Source organism: Leucopleurus acutus (genome assembly GCF_964270905.1).
Source record: "Leucopleurus acutus genome assembly, chromosome: 11".
Taxonomy (NCBI): domain Eukaryota; kingdom Metazoa; phylum Chordata; class Mammalia; order Artiodactyla; family Delphinidae; genus Leucopleurus; species Leucopleurus acutus.
The window spans coordinates 29,562,143-29,587,640 of NC_139152.1; the positions used below are offsets into that span (position 1 = coordinate 29,562,143).

Below are 25,498 nucleotides of genomic sequence, written 5' to 3' on the forward strand. Positions count from 1 at the left end.
CTATCCCAAAGAACGTGACCAGAGGTGACCTGAAGAGTTTATGTCTGAAGGATAACGAGTTGATAATTGTAGCTTGCAGCTTCCTCTCTCCTTTCCTTTTTAGGACAAACGTAGAGCCACTTGATGAAGGTGGTGGGTCCCTGAATAACTGAGCAGAAAACTGACCCTCAGACCACCGAAGTCCATACTACACTCCTGAGCGAGTGAGAAATGAACTGTCCATGTGTTGCTCCACTGAGGTTTAAGGTCTATTATTTAGTGTTTAACTAACGCATTTTTTCTTTAAACCTCAGTTGCCTTCTCTGTAAAATAGTCTTTGAAAAGGATCCACTGTAAGTTTTTTCCATTGCTTATGTTTTTATCTTAGTTTTTAATTCTCAGAAACATTGCGCGCATTTTACCTTCTAAGTTAGTAAGTCTACTTTTTTTCCCACAAAGACGGGTTCTTCAAGTGATGGAGAAGTCATAGCAGACTGTTGCTTCAGTTTAAGATACGCATTCACATATGAGATGAGAAGGGTGAGGATCCAGAGAAACGCCTTTGACAGAGGGGAGTGAGAGCATACTGAAGAATGTTTAGTAATAAAGAATTCAGATGGGAGAAACGGATGGGTTACATCTAACAGATTTGCTCAAAGGAATTCTGGAAAGGCAAATATGTGAAAATGTATAGCAAAGACATGAAATGCCTTTTGGTCCCTAAATGGATTTCATTTCAAAGACGTGCATATTGCAAATACATGTACCATAACACTTCTCTGTCCACTTCTAGAATTTTCTAAAGCCTGACAGAACATCTGCAGAGAGAGGATGTCATTCCAAGATAATCGACTGCAAGTTACTAAATTAAGATAAAAATGTCCTTAACCTTGAACAGTTTTTAAAGAGATTTCAGAAGAAAGGAGCCCTCCAGAGGGTTGTATAACTATATAATTGTACCCTTTCTAAAAGGCTATTTACAGATACATAATGTTTCCCCTCCATTCTTTAAAGTAAAATATAGGATAAAAAAAATAGTTTGGGGGTAATATTTGTTTGGGACAGCAGGCACTGCTAATCAGTACCACTCTCTCCTTATTCCTTACTATCAGAGCCCTGGTTTAGGAGACCCCATTATCCTTAAGGCTAAGGTGGCCAGTTTAAAATCTGAGCTGATGAGATCTAAGTGCAAGTCTGCTGACCATCTGTGGTAAAAAATTTGCTCTCTGAGTTAGACACTGCCTTTTTTTTCTTACTTAATTTCTGTTTTTTTTCCTTTTCTTTCTTCCTGCCCAAATTGTTGGAACACTATTGGAGATTCTGGGGTCACTTTGAAGCTATGTGGACATGCTAGAGATGTGGAAGCTGGAAGAGCGAAGCAACCCAGTCCCCTGGTGATGCCCTTCAGCAGCTGGACTAACGCTAGAGGGACTATCTCCAAACTTCCTGCTACCCGTGGAAAGTAAGGTAAATCACTCATTCACGTTCTGTTACCTACTAACTGATCCAGAACTCTAACCTCAGGGTTCTAGAACCCTTCTCAGTATCCCATAGTCATACTCATGTTCCGGACTCCTGATCATCAGACTTGCTTATAGCAGATGTATGGGGAGGGTGGGCTCTTCTGGAAGCCCTCGTACTTCCTCCCCTACCCCCACCACACACAAATAATGATCTTTATGTCCACTCATCCTTCTATCTACACTCAGAGGCCAGGGCCCCCAGGAAGGCTTCACCAACAACCCTTTACTCCTCTCTACATGCAGAAAGGGTAGAGGTGTGGGCTCTGGAATCAGACTTCCTAGACTTGAATTCTTAATCTGTTACTTACCAGTTTAGGACGTGGGCAAAGTAGTTACCTTCTCTGGACACCCCTGTAAAAGAGGAACACTAAGCAGCACCCATGTACCTTACTGAAAGGATTAAATGAGCAAATGCAGGTAAAGTTCTTGTAATTTTTTCTCGGGTCAATCAATTCTAGCTGCTATTGTTACCTTTGACTAATTTAGGGCAGAGTCCCTTTGCCCTCCTTTGGTTCTCTGGGCCCGTCTCATTCACAACACACACAACCGCATACTGCAGAGTTTTGAAAGGTGGTTCTCAAAATGTGGTCCCTGGGCCAGCAATATCAGCCACACCTGGGAACTGGTTAGAACTCTGGCACTGGAGCCCAGCAATCTGTGTTTTAACAATATTCTCAGGCAAATCTGATGCACACTAAAGGTTGACAACAACTGAGAACATCTGTCTCAGACTCTCCTGGAGGCATTCACCAAAAATAGAGTTACAGGACCTTACACCTGACCAGCTGGAGAAGGGGTCTAGTAATTGCCCTGGTTATCATGCTTGTCATGATTTTTCAGCACATAAAATGTTTGAGAATCACTGCCATTTTGAATGTGTGTTTCATTTGTCTGTTTTTCCAGTGGACTTTACTTCCTTGCAAGGAAGGTTTGTGAAGATTTGTTGCTGTTGTTTGCATTATTAGTTTTATTATGCTAATTCTAGAATCTCTGGTGCATAGTGCAATCTCAGGCAGGAAGTAGTGGCTCATTAAAACAGGTATCCCAAAAGTCTTAGTAGAACTTCAAGATTAATTCCTTCAGGAAGAGGTAAAATTGCCATTAGATGCAGATGATATGATACTATATATAGAAAACCCTAAAGACTCTACATGAAAACTACTACAACTGATAAACGAATTCAGCAAGGTAGCAGAATACAAGATTAACATACAGATATTGGTTGCATTTCTTTATACCAACAATGAAATATCGGAAAGGGAATGTAAAAAAACAATGCCTTTTAAAATCACAACCCCAAAAATAAAATACTTAGGAATAAACCTCACCAGGAAGGCAAAAGACTTATACGCTGAGAACTGTAAGACATTAATAAAGGAAAGTGAAGATGATTCAAAGAAATGGAAAGACATCTCATGTTCTTGGGTTGGAGGAATTAATATTGTTAAAATGCTCATACTACCCAAAGCAATCTACAGATTTAATGCGATCCCTATCAAATTATCCATGACATTTTTCACGCAATTAGAACAAATAATCCTAAAATTCATACAGAACCATAAAAGACCCAGAATTGCCAAAGCAATCCTGAAGAAAAAGAACAACGTTGGAGGCATAGCCACCCCAGACTCAGACAGTACTCCAAAGTCACAGTAATCAAAACAGCATGGTATTGGCACAAAAACAGACATATGGATCAATGGAACAGAATACAGAGCCCAGAAATAAACCCACACACCTCAGTTAATCTTTGACAATTAATCTCTGACAAAGGAGGCAAGAATATATAATGGGAAAGAGACAGGCTCTTCCGCAAGTGGTGTTGGTAAAGTTGGACAGCCTTATATAAACCAGTGAAGTTAGAACACATCCTTTCACCATACACAAAAATAAACTCAAAATGTCTTAAAGACTTAAACATAAGACATGACACCATAAAACGTCTAGAAGAGAACAGAGGCAAAATATTCTCTGACATAAATCATACCAATGTTTTCTTAGGTCAGTCTCTCAAGACAATAGAAATAAACATGAAAATAAACAAAGGGGACCGAATCAAACTTACAAGCTTTTGCACAGCAAAAGAAACCATAAACAAAATGAAAAGACAACCTACAGAATGGGAGAAAATATTTCCAAATGATGCGACCAGAAAGGGCTTAATTTCCAAAATATACAAACAGCTCATACAACTTGATGACAATAAAAGCAAACAACCCAATCAAAAAAATAGGCAGAAGACTTAAAGAGACATTTCTCCAAAGAAGAAATACAGATGGCCAATAGGCACATGAAAAGATGCTCAACACTGCCAATTATTAAAGAAATGCAAATCAAAACTACCATGAGGTACCACCTCACACCAGTCAGAATGGCCATCATTAAAAAGTCTACAAATAACATATGCTGGAGAGGGTGTGGAGAAAAGGGAACCCTCCTTCAACACTGTTGGTGGGAACGTAAGTTGGTGCAGCCACTGTGGAAAACAGTGTGGAGGTTCCTCAGAAAACTAAAAATAGACCTACCATATGATCCAGCAATCCCACTCCTGGGCGTATATCCAGACCAAACTATAATTCAAAAAGACACATTCACCCTGATCTTCACAGCAGCAATATTCACAATAGCCAAGACATGGAAACAACCTAAATGTCCATCAACAGATGAATGGATAAAGACGAGGTGGTACATATATACAATGAAATACTACTCAGCCATAAAAAAGAATGAAATAATGCCATTCGCAGCAGCAACATGGATGCAACTAGAGATTATCATACTAAGCAAAGTAAGTCAGAAAGAGAAAGACAAATACCATGATACCACTTATATGTGGAATCTAAAATATGACACAAATGAACCTATCTATGAAACAGAAACAGAATCAGAGACATAGAGAATAGACTGGTGGCTGCCAAGGGGGAAGCAGGTGGGAGAGGGATGAACTGGGAGTTTGGGATTAGCAGATGCAAACTGGTATATATAGATTGGCTAAACAACAAGGTCCTACTATATAGCACAGGGAACTATATTCAATATCCTGTGATAAACCATAATGGAAAAGAATATGAAAAAGAATGTATATACATATGTATAACAGAGTCACTTTGCTGTACAGCAGTAATTAACACAACGCTGTAAACCAAGTATACTTCAATAAAAAATAAGTTAATTAATTTTTTAAAGAGATTACTTCCTTCAGAAGAACAAGTACTACACATTCACAAAAAAAGTACCCTTTGAAAGTTTAAATTTTTGAATTTCTTTGCCACTTCCTTAGTTTTGATCATCTTGGACAATATATTTTTAATATTGACTTTTAAAAAGAATTGTGTTTCAGTGTTTGCTATCCCTTAGAGAGACAGAAACAGATAAGTACAACTAAATACTTACTTTTCAAAAGTCTCAAAAGTATAAGGGAAATGAAAGTAATTATATCTTCAAATGATTTGGGGGTATGTTTCTAATTTCATACTTCTGATGCGATTAAAGATTAAAACTGTATTAAGACATTTGAGACATGCCGCATTGGTATTAAATGAATTTAATTTTGTGTAAAGTGGTAGAAATATTTCTTCAGCAAACATACCTGCAGATATAAAATCACAACCATAAATCTACAAAAAAGCAAGCTATTGAATGAAATCTGATTGGTTATTTCCCTGCAGTATGGATCTGCTAATAATTTAATTTACTACTTGCTAACAGAAGCCAAAATTTAAATATACATATATATATGTGTGTGTGTATATATATATATCTTCAATGTTAAATCATTCATATATATGAACAAGGATACATACACATATATAACAATTGTTCATACATATATATATATATATATATATATATATATATATATATACAATTTAAATTAAAGAAAGTACATCCGGTGGCCTATTTTTTCCCCCCGATTTCTAAAGAACACCATATTCTATTCTAGGCAGTGGAATGTCAATCCACCTTAAGGGTTGTTCAATGAGCATATCTGAGAAACCACTGGTTTAGCCAATGATGTACTTATTGAGGGAGGCCCTAGTGCCACTGTCAAGAGCTTATCCACAGGAGAGATAAGAAGGTACTTGTTTGGTTTGTGAAAAGAAGGAGTAGTGAGGAATGGCAGGTAGCTGCAGGCTGATGACACGTGATGTCCATATATATGTAGAACCAACACACCCATAATTGCACCCATTTTCCATACCCAAATCCAAAACCTTTATATCATTAATCCCAGGCAAAAATGGTAAGATTCATGTGTGTTACTATCCCACGGCTTCAAGATGCCTACAAACTCATATGAGTATGTCTTAGTTTTATCAGTGGAGGACAAACCAGGCTTCTATCACCAAGCCCCATTCCATAACAGGCAAACCAGTCCAAGACTTCTCTGAGTGCTGCAGGAGAGTCTATGGAAGGGGCGCTCACTCCACTGTGATGCCTAAAATGCCTTTGCACAGAGCAAACATTCAATACATGCTGAGTGAATGAATGAGTGAACTGGTGTCATAAAACAGGCTTATTTCAGGGAAATTCCATTCAACAGGCTGGCATTCCTTCCTACCCATCTTAACTGTTAAGATTGCCATCAGACAAAAATTTAATTATAAAACGTTAGAGCTGAGGAAATTTTAGAAACTATCTACTCTCCAGAGGTATACAACTTTAATTTAGTGGTAAAAATCACTAGGAGTGATTTAGGAGTCTATCAGACCTGAGTCCAAATTCCACATCTACCATATTTTCGTGAGCAAATAACTACTTCTGAGGCTCTGTTCCATGTATGCATTACGGGATATCATAATAATACATACATTAATTGTATGACTATCAGGGGATGAAATGACACAATCCATTTGCCATGGTCGGCTAAGTAATTTGCACCAAGTAAGCACTCAAGACATTAGCCAATATTAATAGCGGAGAGATGAAAACAAAACTCTGGGACTGATGCCTACCCTAGCGGCCCCAGTGGTCATAATGACTTTCTTCCATTCAGCCTGCTCTCTTCTCACTACGACTAAGGAAGAGAAGATGAACAAATTAGGAATAACAATTTGAAAATGGTATTATACTCCCTGAATGAATGGAATTATAATAAAATGATTCATGAGTTCTGCAGAAATATGATGAGACTTTAGATCTTTATGTTAGTTCTCTACAAAACCAATTTATGGCCCTAAGATGCACCTTCCCACCCAGCCCCATCCTTACCAGGATCAAATATCATTGTAAATGGAAAAGTCAACAACACATAATCAACAAGCTAAGTTACAAGCCAGTGAAGTCTCGGAGGTTTGATAGAGAAAATTCAGATTTATCATTATATGTAAAAATAAGATGATATGAAGAACTCAATCTAAAAAATATTACCTGGAGATCTATAATCTCTACAATAGTGCTATAAAAAGTAAAGAGCCAGAAATCTATTTAGATGGTTTTCCTTATAAGAAAGCACTTTCTGTATAACTTTTAATGTACTATTGATGAGAACAATTCAACAAAATTCAAATAAATACCTGCAGATGTCCTACAAGAAGAAAAGAACAGAGTTAGATGTGACAGGGGATAACTGGACTTCAGGATGAGTAAGACCCTATACTTGACCTCAATAAATTAACGTGAAATACAGTGGATGAGTCATGCACAGAATGTCAGAATTCTAAAAGGCCAAGCTAAGTACCAAAAGGAACATGTGGGGACTCTTAAGAAGGAAATAAAATATTGGTTAGTTGATTCCGAAAAGGCAGAAGGGAGTAGGTTCCCTTTGGCTGCTCTTTGAAGAGATCACTTCCTTTCCCCCCTAGTCCTGAGGCTAGGGTGGCATGGGCAATAGAGGAATGTGGGGACTGAGAATCATTTCTACTCTCACCAGAGTGGCTGGAAGCAGATTTTCTTACCAGGATGTAGTAGTATGCTAATATTTAAGGGTTCTTGAGGTCAGAGAGAAGGGTTTGAATACTCCGGCTCCATCTCTTGCTGTGGGTCAAGTTTCTTACCTTTCCAACACCTTGGCGTCTTCATCTGAAAATTGGGGATGATGATAATGTCTCCCACCTGAGTGTGAGAACTATATGCTATAGTGCATACGCAGGGCTAAATTTGGTGCCTGGCAAACAGAAAGTGCTCAGTACGGCAGGCCAGTGTAGTGACAATAAAGGCAAAGATGATGGGGGTAGTGCCGGTGTTGCTTCTGCCCCCAGAACAGGCTCTGACTGGGAGAGAGTTAAAGCACCTTTGGGTTCATGGGGGTTTATATATAAGCAACGGTTGATCAATGTGAGCTGGTTGTCCAAATGATTATGTGCAATCTAAAAAAAAAATGGGCCTCGGATCTGCTCAGCTACTTAATAATATTAGCAGCGGTAGTAGTCAAAGAAGCTAAATTTTATTAAGTGTTTATATGCCAAACAACGTGCTGAACGTTTTAAAAGGATTTACTCACTTATTACAACGAGGCTATACGCTAGGTCCTGATAATGTTACTCGTCTCTTTCAGATGTTGACTGAGCCTCAGACGGGTTACAAAAGCACCTAAGATCCCGTTGTCAGTACATGACGGAAATGAGTTCAAATCCAGCCTGTCTGACTTGTTCTTAATCACTAAGGTATGAAATTAAGCATGTTGCCCTTTGCCTGATTCTCCTTCTGAGGGCTCAATATTTCACTTAGCTCTCTGAGTGCAGAAGAGAGAAAATTCTCTCTCCTTGACCCAACTTGGCATCAATATCCAACTCCCCTTCTCAAAATGGGTTGCTTCAATGAGCAGCAATGAATGCCGGGTCGTGGACCAGTCACCTTGATGACTAAGAGTCAGATACTAGGGAAAGAAAATGCTCTGTGACAAACCTACCCTTGTACAGAAACAAGACAGAAATGGGGGGACAGGGCAGAAGATAATGGAATAAGGCATAGGAAAAATAGCACCTGGCATCGTGATAGTAATAATAATAATAGTAGTAGTAGTAGTAATAGTAATAATAATAGACTTTACTATGCTCTAGGCATTGTATTAAGTGCTTGGTGTAAGTGACTTCATTTTAACATTGAAAACAAGTCTATGGGGATGAAATATTATTAACATCATTTTATAGGCAGGAGTATTGAGGTTCAGGTAATCAGGTAAATTGCCCAAGCTCATATGGTTAGCAAGTGGAAAGCAGAGATTTGAACCAGCACCTACACTCCTAACCATTATGCTATAACCATTATGCTGAAGACATAAGAATTCCAATGGTCTTTCCCCATAACCCACTCCTGCACTCCAGACTTAAATAGTCCAAGATCAAGAGAGAGCAAGCTTGGAGTTGCCACTCTTCAGTGAGTGTCAATCATTTCAAAACAGTGTATTTGCTAACAAGATGCAGGTCCTGTGATAATCTTCTCAACCAGGTATCAAGAAACAGGAAGCAAAGATTCAAGTAACAGTATGTTCCTACTTACGAGGAAGGTGGGACAGCATAGTTGACACTGGGCTTAACTGTTCTGGAAAACGTGGTCCCAGTAGGCATACACGCTGGTACATTTTCCCCACCTACCAAATACAAAAGAAGTATTTCATTTCCATGTTGCTCTTCAAAGTTCCACCTCATTCGTGCCTGTCATTCATCCTCTGGCCTCTTCCTGTCTCCATTTCTGTACAGAAAGGTGCTGAGCCTCTGCTCTCGGATACGAAAAGGGTGTGTTAGGAGAGGGAGCCATGGTACCTCAATGTCTTTTTTTTTTTTCATCTTAATTCTATTATGCCAACTCCACTGAACTTAATTAGAGTGAATACAGAATTACACAATTACCCTCTGTTCTATTCTTCAGATGTTATATTTTGATAACATTTACGACATGCTGCTCTCCCCTCGAACACCAGATGAACACTAGAAATGGATGTGTGTTGACATAAAATCTGTTATAATTACAATTAAAGTATAGCTTACATAATGATAGTGTTAACATAAAATTATAGATGTGTAGAGACAACGTGGTCATGCATTTTTTAGTATAAGTACCTGCTTAGACCAATATCTGTTAGCGGAATGAAGATGGAAGAGAATTTTGGTTAAGCCACAAAGGCTGTTTAAGGACTTGCAGATAGCTAAGGGGAACTCAAAGACCAGTAAGATAATATTTCCCCTGCCATGTTTTCGATTGCAAAGTGAAGGGAAGATGTGAAAGTAAGTACCCCTATGGAAATTACAAGACAAGTACATTTTTTTCCTTGAATACCTGGGTAAATGCTTAAATTCTAATGTATATCAGTGATGCAAATTTTCAACTGAGTTTGATAAATCATAAAATAATAATTATACATATATGTATATAAAACTGCATGGAACTAGACAGTTCAGAAGTACTTCTAATTAAAGAGGTACCCTATGACAACTAACTTAAACCTTACAAAATATGGTTCCAAGTACCCTATCAGAGTGAAAAGTAGGAGACTGAAAGGTTTATTGTACATGTTTGTAGTCATGGTGTCTTAACTAAAACTACTGTGTCACAAATACTACTAAAATAATTGTGACATTTTATTCACTTTTACTGCAAACAACAAAACAAACTATAGGTATTTTTTCATTTCAGGTAATTATTTTAGCTAACAGTTATTAAATGTTTTGAGAAGACAGAGCGCTAATTGCATTACTTCATTTTATCTTTAAAATAGCGCTTCCATGTAATTATTCTTAATATCTCCATTGTATTAAAGTGTATCTCTAGTTTAGACCTTTCTTCAGAACTGCAGACTTGTGTATCCAACTGTGTACTCAGCATCTCTACTTGGACGTCACGAAAACATCTCAAATCTTATACCTCCAAAACTGGTCTTTAATCCCCCAAACATGCTCTACCCCAAACTTTTTCCATCTTAGGTGACAGTAACCACACCTTTCCAGTTCCCCAGGCCCTAAATCTCAAATTCACCCTTGACCCCCTCTTCCTTTCCATTCTTGCATTCAATCTACCACGAAATGCTGTCACAACCTTCCCAATGTGCCACTTCTGAGAATTACCAGCCGCTAGCAGCCTGGTGCAGGCCACCAACATAGACCCCGAGGGTCCTGTAGTCGCCTCCCGAGATTCTCCCTGACTCCACTCTCTCCCCACATCCTCAAGGCCACAGATAGAGTTGTGCTTTTCAAACAAGAGACAGTTCATGCCACACTTCGGCTAAAATCCTGCCCCTGGCTGCCTACATTTAGAGTAAAAGACACAATGCATGTGATGGCCTCCCAGGACTTACCCAATCCATCCCATCACATATCCGACCTCCAGCCCTCCTGCTGTCTCTTCCTCCCCACTGACTAAGTCAGCCAGGGTGGCCTCCTTGATATTCCTCCAAGCTGCCCGGCATATTTCTGCCTTAGAGTTTTGGCAGAAAACTCTGGCAGAGATGGAGGATTCTGGTTATTCTTGCCCCCAGGGAGTGGTCTCCCCATCATACATTCTGACAACTCCCTCACTTCAAGTCTTTGCTCAAATGTCAACTTATAAAGTCCACCCTGACTACCCTATTTAAAATCAGAACCTACCTGTACACTTCTCCAGCACTCCCAACCCAAGCCTCTTCAGTGAGCTTCACATCCTTTTCCTTATCCCGTAGCGTCCATCAACTTGTGACAAAGCATAGAATTTATTTATAACATCCGTTTCCACACGAGAGTGTAAGGAGGGAGAAAGCATGCAAGAAGGAGCAAGCAGGCAAAGGCTCTTGTCTGATTTATTCATTGATACGTCCAAGCATAGAGAACAGGAAGATCCTTGATAAATAGTCCTGAAAAAGATACAGATGAGGAAACTAGTAGTAAAGCTCAGAAAGTTAAGTAACTTCATCAAGGTTCTAGAGCTGGAAGAGGGTCACAGTAGAATTCACACTTGGGGATGTCTAACTTCAAATCTCTTAGCCTCTCTGCTATCTTTTTTTTCTTCTTTGCGGTACGCGGGCCTCTCACTGTTGCAGCCTCTCCCGTTGCGGAGCACAGGCTCCGGATGCGCAGGCTCAGCAGCCATGGCTCACAGGCCCAGCCGCTCCGCAGCATGTGGGATCTTCCCGGATCGGGTCACGAACTCTCAACCACTGCGCCACCAGGGAAGCCCCTCTCTGCTATCTTAAGTCCATGCAATTCAGGATTTGTTTTAATCAGTGCCATGGAAATTCTCACTCCACTGAATAGGATCACTGAAGTGTTCTCTGTCTAGATTTATATATGTATTTTCCATTTAAACAAAGGAAACAGAAGAGGGCAATTCATCATGGGTTATTGCGGTAGTTTTACAGCAATTTTAGCAATAATGACATTTAAGTAATAGTGATATTTAATGATAGCATAATAATAATAAAATAATAGCTCTTAAATGTATTGAAGACGAATCGCATGCTAAACTCGGTGCTAAAATATTTCCATGTATATTTTGTGCAAAATCCTTATGAATATTCTATCAGATGAGCTTTATGTGTAACTCCACCAGGCATACTTCTCTTATTCCGCTTTCAAAGATAAGGAAATTGATGAGAAGTGTGGTAACCATTTAATCAAGATGAGACTGGTAATAAGTTGTGAGTATGAATTTAAATTCAGGTCTAACTCCAGAATTTGATTCTCAATCCATACATGAAAATTCTGATAATTCCTTTGATAAGGGTATGGTCTATGTTCTCTCCTGGAAAACATCCCCCATTATGTCTGCCTGTGCTCATACCTTCAGAACACAGTCAAGTTTGAAACATGATAAAAATGTTTAAATAGTGTGCTTTAATAAATGGAAATATCTTCATCTAAACAATAACAGAAAAAGGCAGGCTGAGCCCTTTGAAGTGGCTTCGTTGCTATCTTCCATCCAGAACAAGAGAAGGAATCAACAGCTGCAGAGTAAAGAAAGCATGAAACCCAGAGATGGAGGATTCTGTAAATGACCAATTACAAGACTATTAAGCCACACTTTCATAGCAAGAGGCAAAATATTCCATTAAACTGAAAATTCTTCTACCCCTCACTCCAAGGCCCACACAAACATTAATGTTGCATTTATTAGGATGTATTTCCTGTGCTCTATCAACTTGACTTTCAGCAACTGTATTAATACAATCCTTTCGCTTTGCACATATATCTGAATGATGGATTCCATTACTGGAGTTTTGTAGAAAGAGTGGAGTGAATGAAGTAAAGTTTGGGAAGAGCCATCATAATCCATAATGATGGGCACTGAATCAGGACAAGAAGAAACCTCTCTTCTCATTTATTTGAATGAAAATTCTACTGTATATTTATTGCCTCTGTACAGGGCCATCTGTTGAATAGTGGAAAACAAGCATCTTTCATTTGGAGGTAGGATTTGTGTGCTCAAGTTTCTATGGGCCTGCAGAATTAATCTTGTTTGAGAAATGAAATAAAATGTAATTTCTTACTGTAAGTAGATGTGGTTAAGCAACTGGCAACTTTGATGTCTTTAAATCACTGCAGTTTCAGGGTAGGCAAATCTATAATTATTTCAAGCACTTCTTTATTGGTGCAACAATTGAGCAGTGTACATGGTGGTCAACAACCTGGGCATTGTCAGACGACTCCAAGTTTGAATCTAGACTTTGCCACTCACCAGCTATGTGACTTTCAGCTATGAGAATCACTTTCTTCAGCTTTACAGTGTGGATTATTATATGCCCTTTGCAGAACTACTGTAAGAACTAAATGTATATGGGCACAGTGGCCCATAGTAAGGGCTCAAATTAGTACTGTGGTCACTACTAGTAGCATTGAGAAGAAATTAGAACTTCTATTCTCATAAAGTGGGATATGTGTCCCTTTATCATTGTAATTTCATATCATTTTACTTTTGACCTTATAATTTAATAGCTCGATCCAAGAAACATTTAGCAGTAAATATAATTGAAAGAAGATTACCTGTCAAACATGAAATACTGTAGCATCAAGTGTGCTGGCACAATACTCTTCTCAGATAATTAACCTGTAAACATATGTTATTGTCTTCTTTTTAATTAAGCACATTGAACATATATATTTACTGTGCCAATTGGCGAAAGGTCCATTAATTAATCAGTCTAACTATATGCTGCATAAACGTCTTCTAAACATAATCGTATATGTATTTTATTTGTTGGGAAAATGTGTTTGAGATTGTTCTTTTCTGCCTATTTAAAGTAAAAGAGGGTGAGAAGTAGAGTTAGGCTTAATGTACTTTGTACTCCATTATGCCATGAAAATGCTTCTGTGCCCTGGAGACAACAACAAAAGATTTGCTTTAATGACAAGAATCAAGTATGTTCTAAAGCTTCCAGGTAGGAGGCGTATAGGTTGCAGTTTATATCAGAAGTCTTTGCTCTCTCTCTCAACTGCGTCTAGATGGGAAAGATGTGGTCACAAATGCTTCAAGGTGACATAGTAAATGTTGGAAAAGAGGGGGGTAGGAGGCTGAGTTTTGAATATCTCAAACCTGAGCTAGAAGGATTTTATTTAAAGAAAATAGCAGATATTATTTTTCACTTAAGGAATGCCACTCAGCAAACCTGACATTAATGTAGGAAATTAGCTCTTTTAGCTATGATGCTTTCAAATGCACATGGCTGAAAACAAATTCAAAATAGTCAAAGGAAATTTAAAAACAAAAACCAAACAACAACAACAACCTCAACAAACAAGTACTAGAAATTCAGGGGTGCAGCCATATTCAGATACAGTTGGATCTGGAAGTTCCAGAGTATCAGCAGGGTTCCAGCTCTCTCTCCATCGCTCAGCCCTGCTTACCTCTGCAAGACTTTATTTTACAGAAAGTCTCTTCTTGTGCTGGATGGTAACTGGGAGTCCCAGAGTCGTATCTCCCCAGCTTAGAAATTCCAGAGAGAAAAGACAATTCTTCCATTTTTCTCTGAGAGAAAAGTCCTGGGGAGGAGTCTGATAGACTTAGCTGAGGTCAGATGCCTACCCATGAGCCAATCACCTGCTTTACTGGAGTTCAGTCCCTGGGAGACTCATCCCCGGGGCCCGTGAGGAGGCAGGATGGCATTATCTGGCAGTTCTCCAAGAAAAGCCTGCTGTCTTTGTAAGATGAAAGGGGAGAGGACATGGATAATGAAACCTGTATCTGCTTCTGTAAAATCCACAGAATCTTACTCCCTGCCCTGTGTCGATGACCATGCAGTAAGCTGACCCAGGAGGTCATTTTTCCCACAACAGTCTTTATATATATTGAAATGCCCACGGTCGCGAGACCCCTCCACAAGACCACCAGAGTCGAGAGTCAAAGCCAAACGGCAAGGGTCATTTATTGCAGGTTCGAACCTGGACCTCTGCGCACTCGTTGCCGGTGGCGCTAAGAGGTCCCGATGGAGTTTAGTTCAGCTCTTTTATAGACAGGTACAATCAAGTTCGGGACTTTCCAGGGGTGGGGAGTACTGATTGGTTAACCTTTAAACAAAGACACTAGTCGCCGTCTGATTGGCTGGATGATTACAAGGGGGGTCAGCAAGCGTAGTTACAGAAGCGAGAGCGGCTGGTTAAGTTTCGGTTTCCTGAGGTTTCGTTTCTCAATTGGAAATACTTAAGACGGGGCCATGGTTTCAAAAAGAAATAGTGCAAACAGGAAAACTGATGCAACCCTAACAGCGCTGCGGCCTCCACCAGCCCAACGGCAGGGCGGCGGGAGGCTGTGCGGCCAACTCCAGGCGGCGCTCCCAAATGTGGCAACCCAGCGCCGCGCCCTGGAAGGGCCCTTTCTCGGCCCTTCTCCTCAGAAAAGTAACTCCAGGAAAAGCACAGACTGAATGCTGGGCGTCAATTCAGTCTTATTCCCACCAAAGTAGAACACAGTCCCCTCATTCCCCCCTTTCTCATGAACCAGAGGAGCCAATCTTGGGTCCTTAAGGCTCAGTTTCTTCAATTTCTAAGGCCTCGTAGGGCTGATATTGTGTTCTTAATACCATTAGCTGAACTGCATTTATTTTTTCTCGGACAAAATCTATGACTCTACTGAGCATACAGGGGCCTATAGTGAAGAGGAGAAGGAGGCATAGTAGAGGGCCCAGGATGGGGAGGAGGAAGGGAAGCATTCCATGAAATCCTGACCAAAGGGGATTATCCGCTAATTCCTGCCGCAGCGAGCTAGGTCTTCCTGGAGCTGGTGGATCTTGGTTCTTACAATGCCTGATTTATTTGCATAGAAACAACATTTTTCTTTTAGGGCGAGGCATATCCCACCCTGTTCAGCTGTCAGCAAGTCTAAGCCCCTCCTATTCTGTAGGACTACCTCGGCCAATGAATCTAATTGGTCCTGTGAGTCCTGAATGGTACCAGAGAGGGCTTCTACATCTTCTATTAATTGCCTAGACAGCTGATTATAGGAGTGAAGGGAGACCCCAAGACCCGTACTTCCTGTGGCCACAGCTCCTGTAATTCCTAATCCTACCAGGAGGGGTATGACTGTAATGGCTCGTTTGGGTCTCCCTGCCCAAAGGTCAAAGCTGGGAATGGGCAGTGGGGTGTCTCCCGAGATTAGGTCTACATTGGGGAGGAGGGTGGCTAGGTTGCAGACCCCTGTCCAATTCGGGGGTAAATAGGTGTATGCTAGGTTATTTCCACAGACAAAAACAGTGGTGTTAGGACTACAGAGGGAGGAGTTCACGGGGATATACTGACTACATCCAGTGGATGAAAGGATTCCCAAGTCAATACTGGCGTTAGAGAGGGAATCGTTCTTAACAAAGCATGAGGTATTAAAGGTGGTTGAAAATTTTGAAAATTGTATGGGGAACGACTCGGGAAGTAAAGTAGGGTTACATCGTTCGCTGATGTTTAAATTGGCGAAGGTGGGGATGGCTATAGGGCGGGGCGGTCCTTGAGGAAGGCAGAGCCAGCAATCCTGTGCTAAGTTGGGGTTGGTGGCATTCAAAAGTGTAAAAGTAGCTTCTAGTATAGTCATGGTCTGGGGGTCCAATTCAGAGGGATTGACCTTAGGGAGAATTAGGGGTGGTAGTTGAGCTGTGGGTACAGATGCCGATAGACCTCTTCTATTTGTCTTCGGGTTTCTATCTGGCGTACTGCGTCCTGGGGCCCCCCACCGTCTGACATATGTGTGGGGGCCCTGGTATTCCAGCATACCGGGGTCCCGGGGGTGCCAGTGCATCCAGCCTGAAGGTATTTATTACCCTCACTAATGGTGGGGCTTTTATTATTCTGTAGTATGGCTGTGAAATAAGTCTTGTTATTGGCCCCTATACATTGCTGGTAAGAGGTATAGCACATGCTATGCATTGATTCCTGGAAGGCAGAACAGGGGCAAGTAGCTCGAGGGGGGAGTGGCTTAGGCTTATGGTAGCATTGCCAGCTTTGAGAGGCCCCGGTAACCCTATATTCCTGAACAAGATACGCAGTTATGCCCCCGCAGTCCTGCATATGAGTATACCCTCGGGGAACAACAGGAGTCTCCATAGTACCTCCCCTGCACTCGCACGGTGCACCGTATAGTTGTTGTATTAAAGTATTCTTATCGGGGGAAGGGCCGAGTCCTCCCCTCGTGGCCCGAGGGTTGAGGGTTAGGACTATCATTAGGGCTATCAGCAGTACCTTGGTCATCATGGGGGAGGGTACAGCGCAAGGTCAGTTTGAAGGGATTGTCCTTATTCCGGTCAACCGTCCAGGTGACGTCAGCTTTAGTGGACTTGATGAGGTCAGAAAATGGGTCCACCGGCTTGACGTGGGTGTAATGGATCCAGGCAGCTATGCTGTCCACCTTGATGGCCGTCGGCGTTGTCAGGATGATCTGGTAAGGTCCTTTCCACCTGGGTTCTAGGGTCTCTTGTCGATGGCGTTTGACAAGGACCCAGTCACCTGGCCGGAGCTGGTGTGGAGTAGGCGGGGGTCCTGTTGCATATAGCTCTTTTAGTTTGGGCCAGATTGTCTCGTGTGTCCGCTGTAAGGCTTGGAGGGAAGACAGGAGATTATTTTCTGGGTCCAATTGGATAAGGTTAGTCTTTAGGTTAGGGATGATAGGAGGAGGCCTACCATGCATTATTTCGTAGGGAGTAAATCCTAGCTTATAGGGGGAATTTCGCACCCTAAACAGAGCGTAGGGGAGTAGGACTACCCAGTTAGCGCCAGTCTCCATGGTCAATTTAGTCAAGGTCTCTTTTAGAGTTCTATTCATTCTTTCTACCTGTCCTGAACTCTGGGGGCGGTATGCACAATGTAATTTCCAATTAGCCCCAAGTATGGAAGCCAGATCCTGACTTACCTTAGAAACGAAGGCTGGCCCGTTGTCAGACCCTATCATAACTGGAAAGCCATATCTGGGCAGGATCTCTTCTAGTAGTTTCTTAGCTACTATTTGTGCAGTCTCTTTCTTGGTTGGGAATGCCTCAGTCCAACCTGAAAAGGTATCTATAAACACCAGTAAATATTTATACCCATATTTGCCAGGCTTTACCTCCGTGAAGTCCACTTCCCAGTAGGCTCCGGGCTGGTTTCCTCTTTCCCGGATGCCAGTGGTTGACGGGTGGGTGCTGGCATTATGGAGTTGGCAGACTGCACAGTCAGCAACCAGTCGTTCAGTCTTCTCGGAGACATTTTTAATTTTAAGTCCAGTCTGCCTGATAAGATCCTGTAGCCGTCGGGCGCCCAAGTGGGTGCTACGGTGGATCCGTTCAAGGACCAGGGTTCCTAGTTTCTCAGGAAGGAGGATATCGTTCTTAGCGTCCCGCCACCATCCGTCTCTAACCTGGGTTAGAGGGAGCTTGCTCATCCATCTGATGTCATCCTCCGAGTAGTCGGGTTGGGGCGGTAGTTCCCGGGGCCCTGGATCCGGCAGTTGCAGGGGAAGTAATGGTATTGGAGTGTGTGCCGCCTTTCGAGCCGTCTGGTCTGCCAAATTGTTGCCTCGGGTGACTGGATTCGTGGGTTTTTGATGCCCCGGGCAGTGTACAATGGCTAGCTTTTTGGGTTCCCATATGGCCGCTAGCAAGGCCAGGATTTCCTCTTTGTTCTTGATGTCTTTGCCCTCTGCTGTGAGTAGTCCCCGCTCTCGGTATATTGCCCCATGTATATGTGCGGTAGCAAAAGCATACCGGCTGTCTGTATATATGGTGGCTTTTTGGCCTTTGCTCATCTTGAGAGCTTGGGTCAGGGCAATTAATTCAGCTTTTTGGGCTGAGGTCCCCGGGGGGAGAGTCTCTGCCCATATCACCTCAGTTTCTGATGTTACCGCTGCCCCCGCATACCTCTGACCTTGCTGGACAAGGCTGCTGCCGTCAGTGAACCATGTGACTTGTGCATCCGGTAGGGGCTGGTCACGTAGGTCTTCCCGAACCCCATGGATCTGGGCCAGTACCTCTGCACAGTCACGGAGTGGGGAGTCCAAATCTGGGTCAGGTAATAGGGAGGCAGGGTTTAATGCCCGCGGCGGAGTGTAGCTGATTCTGAGGGGATTTAACAGTAGACCCTGGTAGTGGACCAGTCGAGCATTGCTCATCCATCGGTCGGGAGGCTGTTTGAGAACCCCGTCGATGGCGTGGGGGGTGGTGACATGCAACTCCTGTCCCATAGTTAGTTTGTCAGCATCCTTTACCATTAGGGCCGTGGCGGCGATCATCCGGAGGCAAGGAGGCCAGCCGGCAGCCACTGGGTCCAATTTCTTTGATAGGTAAGCGACAGGCCTGGGCCAAGGACCGAGGGGCTGGGTCAACACGGCCTTAGCTATGCCTTTGCTTTCATCCACAAAGAGGTGGAAGGGTTTGGAGACATCAGGGAGACCCAGGGCGGGTGCGGATAGCAAGGCAGTTTTGATCTGCTGAAATGATTGCTCAGCCTCCTCTGTCCATTTAAAGGGCGTCTGCTCTTTGGTGGCTAAGTATAGCGGTTTGGCCATTTCAGCAAATTTGGGTATCCATAAACGGCAGAACCCCGCTGACCCCCAAAATTCCCTCACCTGTCGAGGCGTGGTGGGTCTGGGGATGCGGAGGACGGTTTCCTTCCGTGCATCTGTGAGCCATCGTTGCCCCCCTTTCAATAGGTACCCCAGGTAAGTTACCTCAGGCCTGCAGATCTGCGCTTTCTTGGCAGAGGCCCGGTATCCCAGGGTGCCGAGAGTCTGTAGGAGGTTTCTGGTTCCCTGCAGGCAGGCTTCAGCGGTCTCAGCAGCTATTAAGAGATCATCAACATACTGCAGGAGGGTTACATTGGGGTTTTGTCTCCGGTACTCACTGAGATCCTCGTGTAGGGCCTCATCAAACAAGGTGGGCGAATTTTTGAATCCTTGGGGAAGTCTGGTCCAGGTGAGTTGTCCGTTTATGCCTCTCTCGGGATCCGACCATTCGAAGGCAAAGAGTTCTTGACTTTTGGGCACCAAGGGTAAACTAAAAAAGGCATCTTTGAGGTCCAGCACAGTATACCATTGTTTTCCTGGACTAAGGGCGCTCAAAAGAGTATATGGATTGGGCACAGTAGGATGGATGTCTATGACCCATCTGTTAACTTCTCTCAGGTCCTGCACTGGGCGGTAGTCTTTACTGTTAGGTTTGCGGACTGGCAGCAGGGGTGTATTCCAGGCCGACTGGCAGGGACGCAGTATCCCCAGGTCAAGAAGCCGGCGAATATGAGGAGTGATACCAGTCTTGGCCTCTAGGGGCATGGGATACTGTCGGACACGTGCAGGATCTGCTCCTGGTTTGATCTCTATGAATAGGGCTGGGCGATGTTTGGCTAGTCCCATCCCACCTGTTTCTGCCCATGCTTCGGGGAACTGCTGAAGCCATGACTCTATATCTTGATTTTGGGAGGGTGGTTCCTGGTGAAGTCGGTACTCATCTTCTAAGTTCAGGGTGAGCACAGATATGGGTTGGTCGTGAGGGTCTGTTACGATTGGCCCCTCTGGCCGAAAATGAATTTGTGCTCCCATTTTAGTGAGCAAGTCTCTCCCCAGTAAGGGGCAAGGGCTATCGGGAATGACCAGAAAGGAATGGGTTACTCTTCCCGTGCCCAAGTCCACAGTTCTCTGAGTGGTCCAGGGGTAATGTTTGACTCCCGTAGCTCCCTGGACCCAGGAGGATTTGTTAGAAACTTTCCTGTGGGGCTTAACCAAGACCGAATGCTGTGCCCCCGTATCCACCAGGAATTGGACTGGTTTCCCCTCCACTTGTAGGGTTACCCTGGGTTTGGGGAGGGGGTCCGAACCCCGTCCCCCCTACTCTGCATCATGTGTAAATAGGACTGGGGTGGCCTTCGGTTGCCATTGCCTCTGGTTGGGGCGCGGCTGCCTTTTCTTGGGGCATTCCCGAGCCCAGTGGCCTTTTTCCTTGCAATAGGCACATTGATCTCTGTCCAATGGTCGCCTGGGAGGTCGAGTGGCTGGGGGGCCCTCTTGATCTTTCTGAACAATGGCGGCCAGGACCTTAGTCATTTTCTCAGTGGCTTTAAGTTGTTTATCCTCTGGGGCGTCTCGGTTATTAAAGACGCGCTGGGCGATACAGAGTAGATCCTGTATCTGTTTGCCCTCCAGATCTTCTAACTTCTGGAGTTTCTTTTTAATATCAGGGGCTGCCTGGTTAACGAAGGACATTACAATGGCAGCCTGATTTTCGGGGGCCTCTGGATCCATAGGGGTATACTGCCTAAAGGTTTCCATTAATCTTTCTAAGTAAGAGGAGGGACTTTCTGTTTTACCTTGTATAATTGAATATACCTTGGCCAAATTAGTGGGCTTGCGCGCGGCAGCCCAGAGACCCGCCATTAGAGTCTGGCGATAAATGAGCAGTCGTCCCCTACCTTCTCCGGTGTTATAGTCCCATTCATCCTGCGGGGGGGCGAGTTAAGGGAAAGGCTGCATTGATGAGGTCAGGGTTAGCGGTGGGTTGACCATCATCTCCAGGAACCAGTTTTCTCGCCTCCAGCTGGATTCGCTCTCGTTCTTCAGTAGTGAATAGGATCCGGAGGAGCTGTTGGCAGTCATCCCAGGTGGGCTGATGAGTGAACATAACGCTATCTAGAAGAGCTATCAAGTCTTTAGGATTATCAGAGAAGCGGGCATTCTGGGTTTTCCAATTATATAAGTCACTGGTAGAGAATGGCCAATACTGGAGTCGGGGGTTCCCTGTCTCATCGGGAGGGCCTATTTCTCGCAGGGGTAGGGCTATGGTGGAATCCGGATGGCGGAACCCTGGGTCGCGCTGAGTGCGTCCACGGGTGCGTCCAGCCGACCCATGGGAGTTATTTTCATTGGGCAGGAGGACTGGTAGTGCTTCTGCCTCTCGGTTCTCCGGTTCTGACCTGGGTGGCCCCTCGGGAGGGGCCGCAGGAGGTTCTACCAAGGGGAGAGGAGCAGGGCCAGGAGCAGGAAGGGGGACCGGTTGTGGGGCCAAAGGAGGAGGTTGATATGGGGGGGGTCTAGGAGAAGGAGGTCTTGGCTATCAGAGAGTATGGGTGCAGTTGGGGCCTGAGGCTTGGGAGGTTTAGTTGGTCGGGCCGCAAGGATCTTACATGACCCTGATGACAAAAAGGGGGTCATCCAGGGAGGTGGGTTTTCTGTCAGGTCCTGCCATACCAGGATGTAGGGCATCTGGTCTGGATGGCCTTCTTTTCCTGGCAAGAAAACTCTAGATTTAACTTTTAGGATTATAGGAAGACAAAAGGTACCCTCGGTGGGCCAGCCAACCCCGAAAGTTGGCCATTCAGAGCGGCAGAAGGTAATTAGTTTTTTTTCTCCGGATGTCCAGACTGAGGTTGTGTCCTCGGGACTTTACATCCCCGAAATTAGCGAGAAGGAGGGAGAGCGGGGTACTCTGTGCTTGGCCCATGTCTAGGTCCTGGAAGAGATTGGTCAGAAAAGGTTACTCTGAAAACAAAAGTGATTAAGAGCAGTCCCAATAGCGGAGCCTGTAAAAGGAGGAAGGGGAGGTTATCGCGTGCGCGCTTCAGATGGGCTATCAGCCCCAGATGGGTCGTGGTGGACGTCTCCAACCACACCCGACTAGGTGTCCTATAGCGCGTCCGCCAGGACTGTCCTAGTCCCCAAAACAGAAGGTACCCTGAGCCGGCTTACTTACCGATCGGTTGTCAGCGATGACCCGTTGACCTGATGTCTGGTGGGCTCGGGGGCATCCCGGACGAGCCCCCAAATGAAATGCCCACGGTCACGAGACCCCTCCACAAGACCACCAGAGTCGAGAGTCAAAGCCAAACGGCAAGGGTCATTTATTGCAGGTTCGAACCTGGACCTCTGCGCACTCGTTGCCGGTGGCGCTAAGAGGTCCCGATGGAGTTTAGTTCAGCTCTTTTATAGACAGGTACAATCAAGTTCGGGACTTTCCAGGGGTGGGGAGTACTGATTGGTTAACCTTTAAACAAAGACACTAGTCGCCGTCTGATTGGCTGGATGATTACAAGGGGGGTCAGCAAGCGTAGTTACAGAAGCGAGAGCGGCTGGTTAAGTTTCGGTTTCCTGAGGTTTCGTTTCTCAATTGGAAATACTTAAGACGGGGCCATGGTTACAAAAAGAAATAGTGCAAACAGGAAAACTGATGCAACCCTAACAGCGCTGCGGCCTCCACCAGCCCAACGGCAGGGCGGCGGGAGGCTGTGCGGCCAACTCCAGGCGGCGCTCCCAAATGTGGCAACCCAGCGCCGCGCCCTGGAAGGGCCCTTTCTCGGCCCTTCTCCTCAGAAAAGAAACTCCAGGAAAAGCACAGACTGAATGCAGGGCGTCAATTCAGTCTTATTCCCACCAAAGTAGAACGCAGTCCCCTCAATATGACTAAGGAACACACTGGTAAAAGAATATGGGAGAAAGTCTGAGTATGACAAGTCAGCTAGACTGATATTAACTAAAAAAGCTGTGTGAAAATATCCTTAAAAAGTTGCCCCCAACTCACTCAAAGTCCAAAGTTGGAGCTGGAAATACAATGTCATGGAGTTTGGATAAGAACAGGTTTTCTCCAAGCTGAACTATGACACAGAGAGTAGAGGCTTCTAGAAACTATGCTTTTTCAAAGAAAAAACATCACATGAGAAAAATGAGGCCTAGAAAAATTAAATGACTTAAGGTAACATAGCTAATTAATGGCAGGACTGAGACTAGAGTATACTTTGTGTAACTGGCTATGGTCTTTTTTGTTTGTGTTTGTTATCACTTCAAAACGAGACAAACTTAAAGAAAGGAAACACAACCAAGGCTCAGTGGTTGGAAAAGGGATGGATGTGAACGCCCACTTGTTTCTTACGTATAAAGTTACCCCTCGCAGTGTTTTGGAGGAGAAAACGCTGGCTCTTCCCAACGTTGGTTACATACACAAAGATTCCAAAGACAAGACAAGTGCTTTGCAAACAAAGTAACTAGAACCAGCTCAGGCTTCCCCGCGCCGGGTCCTACGTTCCACGGTCAGAACCACCAACTGTATCCCCCCGGGTAACAAAGTGATTCAGAAAAGCTAGCGTCTTCAGAGAAGGGAGAAAACTTAGCCGGGAAGAGAGTCAGGAGAAAACTTGCTCAGCTTCTTGCTGGGGTCTGAAACGATCCCAACAGAGTCCTTAAACCCCTCAGGTTTCCCCAATCAAGCACCCTCGCCTCCAACCTGGGCCACCCCAGATCTGACTATCAGAGGAGAGAAGTCTGCGGACGCACGGAGAGCTGACCACCCCACGAGAAGGACCTACGCGCGGCCGCACCCACTCACCCGCCGCTCCCCGGGAGACTGGAGACCAGCGCGGGGTCCAAGGCCTGGGCGTGGCAGACTCGTCCCTCTCCGGGCCCAGCTCCAGCTCACCTCGGCGCGGCCCGCCTGGGCGCCGCCATCTTGACCAGAAAGGGGGCCTCGCGCCGGAGGCCCCTGAGCGGGCGCCCTGAGCGGAGCCGGAGCGCCGGGGAGCCCCAGGTCGGCGCCCTACGTCCCCGGCGCGCTCGCGCCCCGTCCACGAGCGACGAGAGTCCCGCACGCAGCACCCTACCCAGGCTTCCGCGGAACCGACGCCCCGCGCAGCCCGCACCACGGCTCAGGCGGCGCCGAGGGCAGCCCGGGCGGAAGAGCGGGCGCGGGGCACGCGCTCGGTAACCTGGCAACGCAGAGCAACCCGGCGTCTCCGGCGAACCCCAGCCTTCCACCACGAGGAAGCACGGACCCCCGCACCCGCCGCCCAGCCCGCGCCGCCCCTCGGTCGTTCCGCCCGCCGCTGCCCGCTGGCTATGGTCTTTTAAATCCATGATACAACGTCTATATGTAACAAATCTGTTAAACCCTAAATGTTTATGATATTCAAGTAATCCATTATCTGAATTATTCTTGAAGATAAAACATCCAAAGACTTCTTAATTGTATGGGTATACGTACATAAAATACACGTGGAGGTAACTTCAAATATAGTATGTGCCTGTCTCTAATTCCTTCCCTCTCCGCTCTTTTAAAAAAATGCCCCTTTAAAAATTGCCCACTCACCATCTGTTAGGTAAATTTGCTGAAACACAGTAAATGTGGAGACAGAAATTGTTATAGAGACTATTCCAAATGGCACCGACACCTGTATTTATGAAATTTTTAAAAGGGTAAGTTAGAGTTGATTTTTTAAAAAAAAAAATCCCACTATAGTAACACCACATCATCCTAGGTGCCCAGTTCTATCCAATTACATAAGATGGAGAAAGGACAGAGAGAGAGAGAAAGAAGAAAGGAAGAAAACCAAGTACTTATGTATAAAGTGTTGCTCCCAAAGTTTGAGATTATACTCAAGCATCAATGAACAGAAGGAAAACACTTACAAATTTACAAATGTATTTCATTTATGGTATGAGGGACACAGGTTTTAGATTTGCAACACGCTCCCACAAGGGTCAAATTGACCACGTTTTTCTATCTAGTTGCTCTTGAGAGAACAAAACAATTGAAACAGATGCTGTTCAATTCCAAGTCTATAGCTTAGACCATGTCACTGCACATGAAATATTGTTCATTCAGAGTCAGCACATAGCAAGAGTAATTTATACTCTCAGAGTGTTTGCTCTCAAGTCAATAGCAGAGAAGA

The 25,498-nt window shown here is 44.3% G+C and overlaps 1 protein-coding gene across 1 annotated transcript in view; it reads right to left on the reverse strand.

The window, feature by feature from the left end:
• Positions 1-25,498, reverse strand: part of LOC309968326 (uncharacterized protein) — a gene marked incomplete at its 5' end in the record, with an annotated part of 57,601 nt that overhangs the window by 13,659 nt on the left and 18,444 nt on the right. Inside the window, 2 exons of the mRNA XM_082849531.1 lie at positions 1,811-1,853; positions 8,943-9,033. Of these exons, the coding sequence (XP_082705657.1) occupies positions 1,811-1,853; positions 8,943-9,033 (134 nt within the window). The remainder of the gene's footprint in view (positions 1-1,810; positions 1,854-8,942; positions 9,034-25,498) is intronic.